The following is a 12,102-nucleotide window of genomic DNA, read 5'->3' as shown; positions in this document are numbered from 1 at the left end:
ATACAATCTCCCACCATATGCAAGCTGGAAGCCTGTCTGTTGTATCCGTTTACATCCTTTACGCTTATACCGGTAAATGATAAAAAATAAATATCTGTGTCGAGATGACAGATTTACATCCATAGGAAAGCGATCTGGCATATCACTCAGTAGTAACTAATGGGTGCGAGTAATGGCCTGACAACATGGTGCTGTCCCATCTTCGCCAGCAAGGCAGCTAGTATTAAAATTAACTAGTGGAATTATTTGAGCAAATACAAGACTAGACACAAAAATGGGAACACCAGATATTTATCAAACTTAACAATATTGCTCGTTTCCCCATTGATACCTCGAAATGGGGCACTGAAGGTACACTGAAAATAGTTTATATAGACAATTTGCTTTAATGGGTTACAATATTAATGAATTTTGCCTACAGGGGAGATCATATGGATCGTTTTGGACGGTCCTGTTGACGCCATCTGGATTGAAAACCTCAACTCAGTGCTGGATGACAACAAAACCCTCACACTGGCAAACGGTGACCGTATCACAATGTCGCCATCTTGCAAGCTGGTGTTTGAGGTGCACAACATTGAGAATGCCTCCCCGGCCACAGTGTCCCGTGTCGGTATGGTCTTCATGAGCTCCTCGGCTCTGAGCTGGGAACCCATCCTCAGGGTACAGTACATCAGACCCCGCACTTTGGAAAGAGAAATAATAGAGTGACAAATTTGTGAAGGAAAGCAGTGCCATCACATAGCCAGCGGTTATGGAGGACCAAAAATGCCAAAATTAAAAATAAATGAATAAAAGTGAAAATAAAAACGGATACAAAAATATAATTAAATATTAATAATAACTAATAATGTTTTTATTTATAGATTGACATAAAATTCTAATTATATATTTATTTTTCTATTTATTTCCACATTTTTATATTTATTTTTACTTTTTGAATCTCGTTTTTTTTTCCCCATTTATTTTTGTATGTACTGTATATATTTTTTGTTGTTTTTATTTCCATTTATTTTATTGTCTTTAAATTTTTAATGATATTTTTTATATACGTATTTATTTATTTATTTGTAATTTTTGGTCCAGTGTGTGAAATGGCTTAAAATGTTTTGTGAAAGGCTGAAATCAAATAACACCAAACAACTCAATTGGCAGTGACGATTTGGCACATTTCAAATCTTTTTGTCCGCTTTGTTTAGGGATGGACAAACAAGCGTAGTAACACGGAAGAAGCTGAGAACATCATTAACCTGTACGACAGGATATTTTGGGACGCGTATTCATTCATGAGGCAGAACCTCAAACCCAAGATGCCGTTTTTGGAGTGTAACTACATCATGCAGGTACGGAGACCAAAGTAACACCACCACCACTCATTGATTCTGATTCATTTGTCATCCCGCAGTCTTGCAATATACTGGAGGGCCTCATCCCAACCAAGCAGATGGGGGGCCTGGCTAATGACAAACACCTGGAGCGCCTCTTCGTCTTCGGCCTGATGTGGAGTCTGGGGTCCCTTTTGGAATTGGAAGACCGCGACAAAATGGAGGCTTTTATCCGAGAGCACAGCAGCCACATTGATCTGCCTCACACGCAGGAGGGAGAGACCATGTTTGAATACATGGTCGGGGCAGATGGTACGCTCACAAAACATAAACAGCTCTTAAAGGCAACATATGATGGGAAATTGAATTTGTAAGCCAGTAGTTGTTTTTCGGGAGTGCCTGTCCACCCATCAAGTGAAATCCATACAGCCTTTTTCTATACCGCTTAAATATTTAAATAAATATAACTGACTTGGGCCAAGATGAGTGGTGCACCCTGGACTGGTCACCAGCCAGTCGCAGGCATCAAGTGGAATATGTGATTTTTTTTTTTTGTTCCCTATTTTGTTTTTTCAAATGTTTAGCAGTGCCTCATTTGCATTTGACAAACAACCCAGTCAAAATAGACCAACTGGACTAAAAAAGGGTTCAAATGGACTAATGTAATTCTTGATTTTGATCCAATGAAACCTTGTCACAGACATATTAAAAGTATGGAAACAATCATTATAATAATAATAATTATTGCACATCCAGGTCAATGGTGTCACTGGAATGAACATGTAGGGGAGTACGAGTATCCCACTGATCACGTACCGGACTACGCTTCCATCCTTGTGCCCAACGTGGATAATACCAGGACCGCTTTTTTGCTGGAAACTATTGCTAAGCAGTACAAGGTAGGTTGGGGTTTGTTTAAAAAGTATGAGTACTACAGTAAATTCTGTAGAGTCAATTTTACTCTAAACTGAGTCTATTTGGGCCCACTCTAAATAGAGTAAAATTTACACTTGGAAGAGAGTTAAAAAAATAAATCACTCAAGGGTTGAGGAGACAATCTACTCCCTGAGCCACGCAGCTCCTGCTGTGTGTTAGTATATCGCACGCAATCTTACCAACTCCGAGATCAAAAACGATGTCCTCTTGGATATAAGGAAACAGTAGGAGGGGCATAGCTCAGGTGGGAGTGTGGCAGTCTCCCAAGCTTAAGGTCGTGAGTTCGTTCTTCAACCCATGTGTAATGTTTTTTTTAATTTTATATTTTATTCTTTTCTTAAATTTTACTCTATTTAGAGTGGGACCAAATAGTTTAGAGTCAAATGTACTCATTTTGAAAACTCCACAGGCTGTCTTGCTCATCGGTGAGCAAGGGACGGCCAAGACGGTGATGATCAAAAGCCACGCCAAGAAGTTTGACCCTGAGACGGACCTGTTTAAGTCACTCAACTTCTCCTCAGCCACAGAGCCCATCATGTTTCAGGTAGAACGGCACATACACTCCCTGAATTAAGTCATGAAATGCGAAATCAATTAATAACGAGCACGTGTACACCACTGCAAACAAATATTTTCTTGCATACTGTGAAATGATAGATGTATGGCATAACAATTGTGTGTTGCAACAGCGCACTGTGGAGAGCTACATCGAGAAGAGAATCGGCAGCACGTACGGACCGCCAGGCGGGCGCAGGATGTCAGTCTTTGTTGATGACATCAATATGCCTCTTGTCAACGAATGGGGAGATCAGGTGTGTTTCTACTTATATAGAAGGGGGTTGTGTGATGTGTCTATGGATTCATGTTATGCTGGATAACACCTCAGTTAAGACAGAGGACTTCAGGGGTGGTGCAACATCTTGAGTGATGCAGATTTTTCATCTTGCTAAGACAACTTGATGCTACCCTGCTCACAGGCCGGTCTCTAGTTGGCTGCTTTGATAATCGATTAGTTGCCCATTCATTGATTAATCCGTGCACCTCCAGTGAGTACAGTATATTTTTATTGGTATCTTTTAGCGATTTGTTTTACAGTTTTTTTTAGCACTTTATAGTGTCACTTTGAGCTCAAATGTTAAAAATGTATTTGTTAACTATACTCGTGAATTTCTCGCAGATCACCAATGAGATAGTCCGGCAAATGATGGAAATGAACGGCATGTACAATCTGGACAAACCGGGTGACTTCATCACCATTGTGGACGTGCAAATGCTGGCGGCCATGATTCATCCCGGTGGCGGGCGAAACGACATCCCGCAGAGACTCAAGCGGCAGTTTACCGTCTTCAACTGCACACTGCCTTCCAATACCTCCATTGACAAAATCTTTGGTAATTATCGGTCTTCAAAATGATACTTTTAAAATGGCAACTTTCACGAATTGGCACGGTTACTGTGACGCGCAGGTGTGGTTGGCTGCGGCTATTTCCATGAGTGCCGGAAGTTCAAGGAACAAATTACAGCCATGGTGAAGAAGCTTGTGTCAGCTGGGAGGGTTTTATGGCAGTGGACCAAGGTAGTTTCTTTCAAAAATGCTCTTTTATTTGGTATGGAAATTGTATTAAGTGATCTCATCTCTACATCGCGGTTCACTTTTTTGTGACTTTACTGCATTGTATTTTTTTTTTTGATCGTGCTTCTTTGCTATATCACGGGATTTTGCGGTGATCATTTTTCCACACAGACTGTTACTGCAAATCAATAAGCATAAGCAAAGAGGAAGAAGTGTGTAAAAGTCAACAGTGTCCAGAGTTTGGGATTTCACATTTCATAATGAAAGATGTCCATATTGTATATTGGTCAGGGGGGATACAATTTGACAGACAGCCACAAGAGGGCACTCTAGACTTATACTATAATATACTATATATACTTAAGACAACTCATACCCCAGTGCGACTTATGTATATTTTTTCTACCTAATTATGCATTTTTTGGCCTTGTGATACTTATTCTTCGGAGCGACTTATTGTCCGGAAAATACAGTACGGTAATACCTGCATAAAGTACTAGTGTTATGCATAAAGCTTTAACGGTGGAGCAAAAAACTAATTTTTGAACTTTTATATTCAAGACATTTTGATTGAATTATTATTTAAGTTCAGTTGTTTTTGTTTTTTTGTTGCAATTTTCCTTGTATTTAAGTGCAGTTGTAAAGTGCAAATGTCAAAAGAATGAACACATAACCAGTGCTCTTCAAATTTGGTGGGAATTTTTTTTTGATAAAAAAGCCTTTTTTTACTAAGCGATTAATCGTGATAAATCAAAATTCTAAGATGTGATTAATCTGATTAAATAATGTAATCGTTTGACAGAGCTATAAAATATACATGTAAAAATAAATTTATACTTGTATTTTCAAACTAAATCGGTACAAAATGCTGAGAGAAAATGTAATGAAAAATAATTTTCTTCTATTTTGAAATTATGAAGTACAATTTTTTAAAGGAATTTAAAAACAAAAAAAAATAAAATATTGCAGAAAAATAAAATATTATTAAATCAAAATATAAATATAAAAAAACATAAAATTATTAGATGGAAATAAGTAAACATTAGAAGAACGATTGGAAAAAACACAAATGCCAAACTCAGATAAGAAAATACACACATTAAAAAAAATATTAGACAAAAAATGCAAACATTAAAGTGAAGAATCAGTGCACAAAACAGTGGCTTACCTTACACAAATATCAAGTATACTTATTCTCTGCCTTGTTTTGATGAACAATTGGGCCTTCTACCCTAATTGCAATATGTCAATATTTGGAAAGTTGAGAACTTTTTGAGGTCGGAGTTGGCGTAAAAGGTTTGAGAATTACTGATGTACTGTTTATATATATATCTACATTAGATAAAGATGCTTCCCACACCCTCCAAGTTCCACTACATCTTCAACTTGCGTGACTTGTCAAGGATCTGGCAAGGAATGCTGAAGGTGGAGGCAGAGCAGTGCAACGACTTAAAAACCCTCGTGGCCCTCTTCAAGTGCGAATGCACGCGCGTCATCGCTGACAGGTAGACAGATAGGTAGACCCGCTTGTGCCAATCCAACCACGCTCGAGCCCACGTAACGCCCATAATGGCCTGCACCTTTGGCATGCATGAGTACTCTGATTCATACTCAAGATTGGGGCGCACTTCTCCAATAGGTTCAGCCATATGTAATGCATAATCCTCTTCCCGGTTATTTATGATAGTCAGCGCTTTAAAAAAAAAAAGGCCACAGCACACTCACTAGTCAATCTACTAGTTGGAATTAATCACTTCTCACATTAGTTAGTAATGATAACTGACATTTTTCCCAATAGAACTAAATAGGCCAACGCACGGGGTCATTGTTTATGTTAAATCAGGCCTTCCCTTTGGAAAGTCAGATTGAAAACGTTTTTGTTATTGCTTGTCTTTTTAGGTTCATTTGCCCTGAGGACAAAGACTGGTTTGAGATCTCTATAACCCGCGTGGTCAAAGAGCACGTTGACACCAGCCTCGCCGCATCAATCCACAAGGACCCGTACTTTGTTGACTTCATGCGAGAGGCTCCCGAACCGACCGGCGAGGAGGATGAAAGCGCATCTTTCGACGCCCCCAAAATTTACGAGCTCGTATGAAAAACGCCCCTTTGCTAGTCATACTGTTTTGTGTCCACCGACTGTCCGTCCTCAACTTGGGTGATGTTTTTGTCAGGTGCCCTCTTTTCAATTCCTCGAGGAGAAGCTAAGGTTCTATCAGTTGAAGCACAACGAGGAAGTGAGGGGCGCTCAAATGGACTTGGTGTTCTTCACAGATGCAATGACTCACCTCGTCAAGGTCAGATTAAGTCCATACACAGAGGTGGCAAAAGTCCTCACACTCGGTATTAAGTAGAAGTACAGTTACTGTAGAGTATTTGTGCAAAAAGATTGGTAAAAGTCAGAGTACTGATTCAACACATTTTTACTTCAGTAAAAGAAAAAATACAAAAGAAAAAGTACAAATGAATATTTACTGTCAATATTGTACAATACCAGCTTGAATAATTTGGCACAACTGGGGAATAAATAAATAGTTTCACTGTTTTTTTTTAACATGCATAGTTCTCGTACAGTAAAGGGAAAAAAATCACTATGAAAACAGCATGTTCACATAGCTTTGCTAATGTTGTAAATTGACCAACAAAAAAAGAGAAATTAGCTAAATGATAATAACTGAAAAAACACCTTATGCTGAGCTCAAACTACACAACTTTTGTTGTTGTTAATGACGGTCACTATGCCAGATTACCAGATAAATTTGTTGTGTATCTTGGACCTGGCAAGTGGCCACACCACACATCTGACACAGATCAGACCACGCCTGATCATTGCGTGCTGCGGCCAAGAGCACGGTACAACGGCGCAGGTCGTCAAGGACCAGGCAGGGACAAAAAGAAGAGGCAATAGGAAAAGGAAAAAGTTCTGTGAAAAATAAATATAAATAAAAGATCAATATGGATACCTGAAAAATCTACTTAAATACTTAGGGTGTGAATTTCCTAGTACCTGGCGATTCAATCCGTATCACAATCCATAGGTCACGATTCGATTCGATACCGATTAATCCCGATACAAATCCATAAACCGATTATTGCGATTTATTTTTTTTACTCAAATTTAGAAACTACTAATCAGTGAACTTGTACATGCACACTGTAAGATTTGTATAAAAAAATATTTATCTAAAACTTCAGGCGTATATAACTGAGCCACTGTATTTAACAAACAGGATGCAATCTGTTTCATTTTTTAACAGCATTGAAATAAAATATTAAGGCTTAATGTACCATTTACATAACATCCATGCATGTAAACCCTAACCCTAAGTAAGGCATTTTGTTGAATATTTCCATTAAAAAAAAAAATGTTTAAAAAATTGATTCAGCCGCGTGTTGAATCAATGTGAGAATTCCGCGCCGTAATATCGCGATATATTGCCGGATAAAATTTTTTGACACCCCTATTAAATACAGTAACAAAGTACATATATTTTGTTACTTCCTGCCACTTTCCATAGATCTCACGCATCATCCGCACGGACACTGGCAACGCCCTTCTAGTGGGTGTGGGAGGATCCGGGAAGCAAAGTTTGACTCGTCTTGCTTCATACATCGCTGGCTACGAAGTGAACCAGATCACACTGACCAAGTAAGGAGAACAGAAAATATACTAAACTCTTTAGCCTGTAACTCATTCACTGCCATTGACAGCAATAGACGTCAAAATTTATTTGAACTATTTCTATTAGTTCCCAAAAGAAAATCTATTTTTGTTAACAAGAGTATGAAAGCCTAGAATTTTTTTTTTTTGTACATTTAGAACAGATATAACATTTGTGGTTAATCGTGAGTTAACTAGTGAAGTCATGCGATTAATTACGATTACAAATTTTAATCACCTGATGCACCTAATTTTAAATAATCTTTTCTTTATTTTTTATTTTTTTAAAGAAAAGATCATTAAAAATTAGGGGTGTCAGGCGATTAATTTTTTTTATCGTAATTAATCGCATGACTGCACTAGGTAACTCACGATTAATCACAAATTTTATATCTGTTCTAATACAATAACAAAAAATTCTAGGTATTCATACTCTTGTTAACAAAAGTGGGAACAATGTTAAACTAATAGAAATAGTTCAAATTAATTTTTGACGTCTATAGCCATCGATGGCAGTGAATGAGTTAATTGTAGAATAGGTTATGTTGTAACCATACAGTATTCACAAATTAATCATATATTTTACCCTTAAAATTCTGCACAAAATTCTCATGACAGTGGGGGAATTTTTTGCTAATTTATTAAAAATGAAACAAAACTCAAGCATCACGTGCAAATGTATTCAATTTATTTATGAATGACGCACTAATCACTTTCCGTCTTTCCCTTTAGGTCTTACAACATATCTAATTTCATGGATGATCTAAAAAAGTTGTACAAATCAAGCGGGGCCGAAGGCCGCGGCATCACCTTCCTTTTTACTGACAATGAAATAAAACAGGAGGCCTTCCTCGAGTACCTCAACAACGTTCTGTCGTCCGGAGAGGTGATTACCCGTTTTAGGGAATATTTTCACTTTTATAGGATGTCCTCTTTGATCTGTCTTCACCTCCAATCGTTCATCTTTGTGTAGGTCTCCAACCTTTTTGCAAAGGACGAAATCCAAGAGATTACACAAAACTTGGTCCCGGTAATGAAAAAGGAATTTCCTCGCATTCCACCCACTTTCGACAACCTCTACGACTACTTCATATCACGGGCGCGGAAGAATCTGCACGTTGTCTTGTGCTTCTCCCCGGTAAAAGCTCAAATGACATGAATACTATGTACAAGAGAGAGAGAGAGAGAATGCATGAATGCACTGCAAAAAGGACTGTAGAAATTTAAAAAATATATATATAGTAAAATAAGAAAATTATTACTTCAAATAAGCAAAATTATCTGCCAACAGAACAAGAAAATTGTACTTAAATTTACCTGTAAGATTTAGAAAAATAAAAAAATAATACTTGGCCCTTATCAACCACCGCGGTCTTGTAAATAATATTCTCAGGCTAAAAACCAGTAATGTTTTCAAGCTGTAATAAATAGAACCATTTTCTTAAATGACATGAATATTATTTTTTATGCTTGGATAACTTAGCCTGAGTGTCAATCAGGGAGGTAACAGGTCCCATTTTCTTTGTCATGACCCAGCCAGGAATTGAACTGGCTGGGTCATTTGGTACCGAAAGAAGGAAAAATGAGCTTAGTGAATATAACGAAATGAACCATATTTCATATTTGTATTTTTGTTCCATTTATCTTATTACTAGGTTATGCAAAATCTTAAAATAAGAAAACTTATGAAACCCCAGTTCAGGGCCTTTGATGTTGGTTAGTTGTCAACTTCAAATGTGGGAAGTGCTTGTTTTAATCCTCACGGTACTTAAAATGAACACTCAATGTCAAGACTGCTTGATCAAATAAGATAATCAAGTAATAAGTATCTTAAATGATCTTACCTGACAATTTCATTTTAAGTAAAAATAACTTGTCAAATCAAAATAAGCAAATTTAGGTTACATTTAAGAAATGATTACTTAAGATTTTATTTTTTTCAGTGTGTAAACTGCAACAAAGATAGTTAGCACGTAGTAGCATTTTATCTGTTTATCAACCATACAGGTGGGACCAAAGTTTCGCTCTAGGTCTCTAAAGTTCCCGGGCTTGATATCTGGTTGCACAATGGACTGGTTTGCCCCATGGCCAGAGGAGGCTTTGGTGGCGGTGGCTCATCACTTCCTATCAGAGTTTCCTGTGGTTTGCTCTCCTGAGGTGAAAGCCTCCATGGTGACCACCATGGGCGTGTACCACCGTAAAGTGTCTGAGACGTGTGAAAGCTACTTCGAACGGTGACAACCATTTTGATGCAATTCAGCGAGAAGTTTTTCTCATCTTGATGAGGTGGAGAGGTTGAAACCATGTATTTTTTATTTATTTTTTTACAGATTCAGGAGGAGAACTCATGTCACCCCCAAATCGTACCTCTCATTCATCAACGGCTACAAGACACTCTATCATCAAAACCATGAGCACATTAACACCCTGGCCCAGCGCATGAATGTCGGTAAGGACAATTAGAAAGACAAAAACTTTAAACCAAACACACCAACATTTTGTGGAGTAAAATTTACTCTAAAAAGACTATATTCTGTATACTTTACACTTGGAAGAGAGTAAAATGTTCCACACAAAAAAAACACACTCAAGGGTTGAGGAACGCGCCACAGAACTTTGAAGTTGGGAGATGGCCAATCTTAATACTTCCCACCATTTTTGGTCTCCTTTTGAACACACCAACAATGTTATCCAACAGTCGGCATGGCATAGCTCAAGTGATAGAGTGGCCGTTTCCCATGCTGAAGGTTGTGGGATTGTTCCTAAACCCTTGAGGGATTTTATTTTTTTTGCCCTAATTATATATAATATTATACTCTGTTTGGACTGGGACCGAATAGTCTTTTTCAGAATAAAATTTACTCTAGCAAATTTACTGTGAAGGGCCACAAGTGCCTAAGATTGTAGGACAAAATACAGCCACAGACCAAGTAATAGTAATAATGATAATAATAGTAATAATAATAGATGTAATTTATCAGCGCCTTTCAAGACACTTTACAGGGCAGAGAAAAATCAAAAATCAAAAGGCATAAAATCAATACAGTAGAAAGGACAAACTGGCAGGAAACATTAGCTACAGAATCAGAAGGTACAGTGATCCAAAGACACAATGCATCTTTGTTTTGTCTTATTTTCCCTTAACGTGAAAGTACAAAGAACTAAAAGTTCTTAGAAGTTTAGATGGAAATGCAGCCTCAGATACAATTTGGTTTCAGTAACTTCTAAATAAATATGCCTAACTTTCACCCCCGAAAAATAATGTAGTACTAGTAAAGCACTCGAATATCACATTCTTCAAGTAATGGCAATTGCAAATAAGGCACTTGTTAGTCGTCCAGTATACATGCTACATGAACAAATGCTCGAAAAACAACAGATGACTTCAGGGCCTGTTCTTTTCTACTGGTTGGTTTCGCATCGTTGGCATGCAGAAAAGTCCTGGTCCAACAAAAAGTGAATTCAACATTTTTCAATTAAGGTGGCGCATTCCAAGTGTAAAACAACCACTTTGTGCACCCGCAGCCTTACATACACGATGAATGCATTGGTCGACCGCACACTCGGCTGATCTTAGAAAGGGGCAGTAACAGTTTTGTTGAGCAACCTGGGGCTAAAATGAATTGCAAAATAATGTCCCAAGTCTATCTTATAAGCTTATTATACATCTTAATGTCAGGATTGAGCAAACTGATGGAGGCCAGCGTGTCTGTGGCTAAGCTCGCCAAAGAGCTGGAAGCCAGTGAGAAAGAGTTGGTGGTGGCCTCCGCCAAAGCTGACAAGGTAAACAACGCTCATCACCAGAGGGAGACACGGGTTCTGCTTTTCCACAACAACGACATGAGATGTATGTTTTAGGTGTTAGCCGAGGTGATGGTCCGAACCGAGGCGGCCACTATAATTAAGAACGAGGTCCAGACCGTGAGCGATAAAGCCCAGATGATCGTGGATGAAATCACGCATGAGAGGGCCATCGCCGAGGAAAAACTGGAGGCGGCCAAGCCGGCGTTACAGGAGGCTGAAAATGCACTCAATGTGAGTCGTTATTGTTTTTTTCCTTTGAATTAGCGATAATCGATTAAATCCAACCGCAGTGTTTACACTGACGACATACTGGCAAAGAGGGAGATGATAATATAGTTTACTAGGGGTGTGCCAAAAAATCGATTCTCATAAGAAACCTTTATTTGGAGCGCTGTTCATGTTGTACCCGATTTGGCCACTTAGGGGCAGTGTGGTTCCACACAGTCTGATACACTGTTAAGTTATAGCCACATTAGAGAGTAGAAGGAAAAAGTCACAATCAAGTTATTCCAATAAACGTTTTTTTGCAGTGTGGAGCCGTTCTTTTGAGTGATAAAAGTGCCGCGAGTAGCGCGCTAATTAGCATCAGCGATTCAGACTAGAGTAGATCATTACGATTCTTTGCACATCTACAGATAGAAGCAAAAATTATTGTCAATCAAATCATTTTTAATCAAAAATTGTTCTTAATCGAAAATCTATTTTGAATCGAATCGCAGACCCAAAAATCGGAATCAAATCCAATCGTGAGACATTCAAAGATTCCCACCCGTATAGTTTACCCAAATAAAGTACTCACATCA

General features: G+C 38.2%; 1 protein-coding gene across 2 annotated transcripts in view; it reads left to right on the top strand.

Moving 5' to 3' along the window:
• Nucleotides 1-12,102, top strand: part of LOC144043061 (dynein axonemal heavy chain 8-like) — a 58,848-nt gene that overhangs the window by 30,980 nt on the left and 15,766 nt on the right. For both annotated transcript variants that reach the window (XM_077556296.1, XM_077556297.1), the window contains exons 51-68: nucleotides 422-663; nucleotides 1,200-1,343; nucleotides 1,406-1,637; nucleotides 2,082-2,224; nucleotides 2,671-2,805; nucleotides 2,951-3,073; nucleotides 3,439-3,652; nucleotides 3,728-3,837; nucleotides 5,176-5,339; nucleotides 5,734-5,926; nucleotides 6,009-6,131; nucleotides 7,353-7,483; nucleotides 8,228-8,381; nucleotides 8,469-8,633; nucleotides 9,503-9,729; nucleotides 9,826-9,944; nucleotides 11,175-11,278; nucleotides 11,354-11,530. In XM_077556296.1, the coding sequence (XP_077412422.1) occupies nucleotides 422-663; nucleotides 1,200-1,343; nucleotides 1,406-1,637; nucleotides 2,082-2,224; nucleotides 2,671-2,805; nucleotides 2,951-3,073; nucleotides 3,439-3,652; nucleotides 3,728-3,837; nucleotides 5,176-5,339; nucleotides 5,734-5,926; nucleotides 6,009-6,131; nucleotides 7,353-7,483; nucleotides 8,228-8,381; nucleotides 8,469-8,633; nucleotides 9,503-9,729; nucleotides 9,826-9,944; nucleotides 11,175-11,278; nucleotides 11,354-11,530 (2,900 nt within the window). The remainder of the gene's footprint in view (nucleotides 1-421; nucleotides 664-1,199; nucleotides 1,344-1,405; nucleotides 1,638-2,081; nucleotides 2,225-2,670; nucleotides 2,806-2,950; nucleotides 3,074-3,438; nucleotides 3,653-3,727; nucleotides 3,838-5,175; nucleotides 5,340-5,733; nucleotides 5,927-6,008; nucleotides 6,132-7,352; nucleotides 7,484-8,227; nucleotides 8,382-8,468; nucleotides 8,634-9,502; nucleotides 9,730-9,825; nucleotides 9,945-11,174; nucleotides 11,279-11,353; nucleotides 11,531-12,102) is intronic.

The sequence above is a fragment of the Vanacampus margaritifer genome, chromosome 2 (genome assembly GCF_051991255.1).
Source record: "Vanacampus margaritifer isolate UIUO_Vmar chromosome 2, RoL_Vmar_1.0, whole genome shotgun sequence".
NCBI lineage: Eukaryota > Metazoa > Chordata > Actinopteri > Syngnathiformes > Syngnathidae > Vanacampus > Vanacampus margaritifer.
Note: the sequence above shows the minus strand (reverse complement) of the source record. Positions and strands in the feature narration are given on the sequence as shown.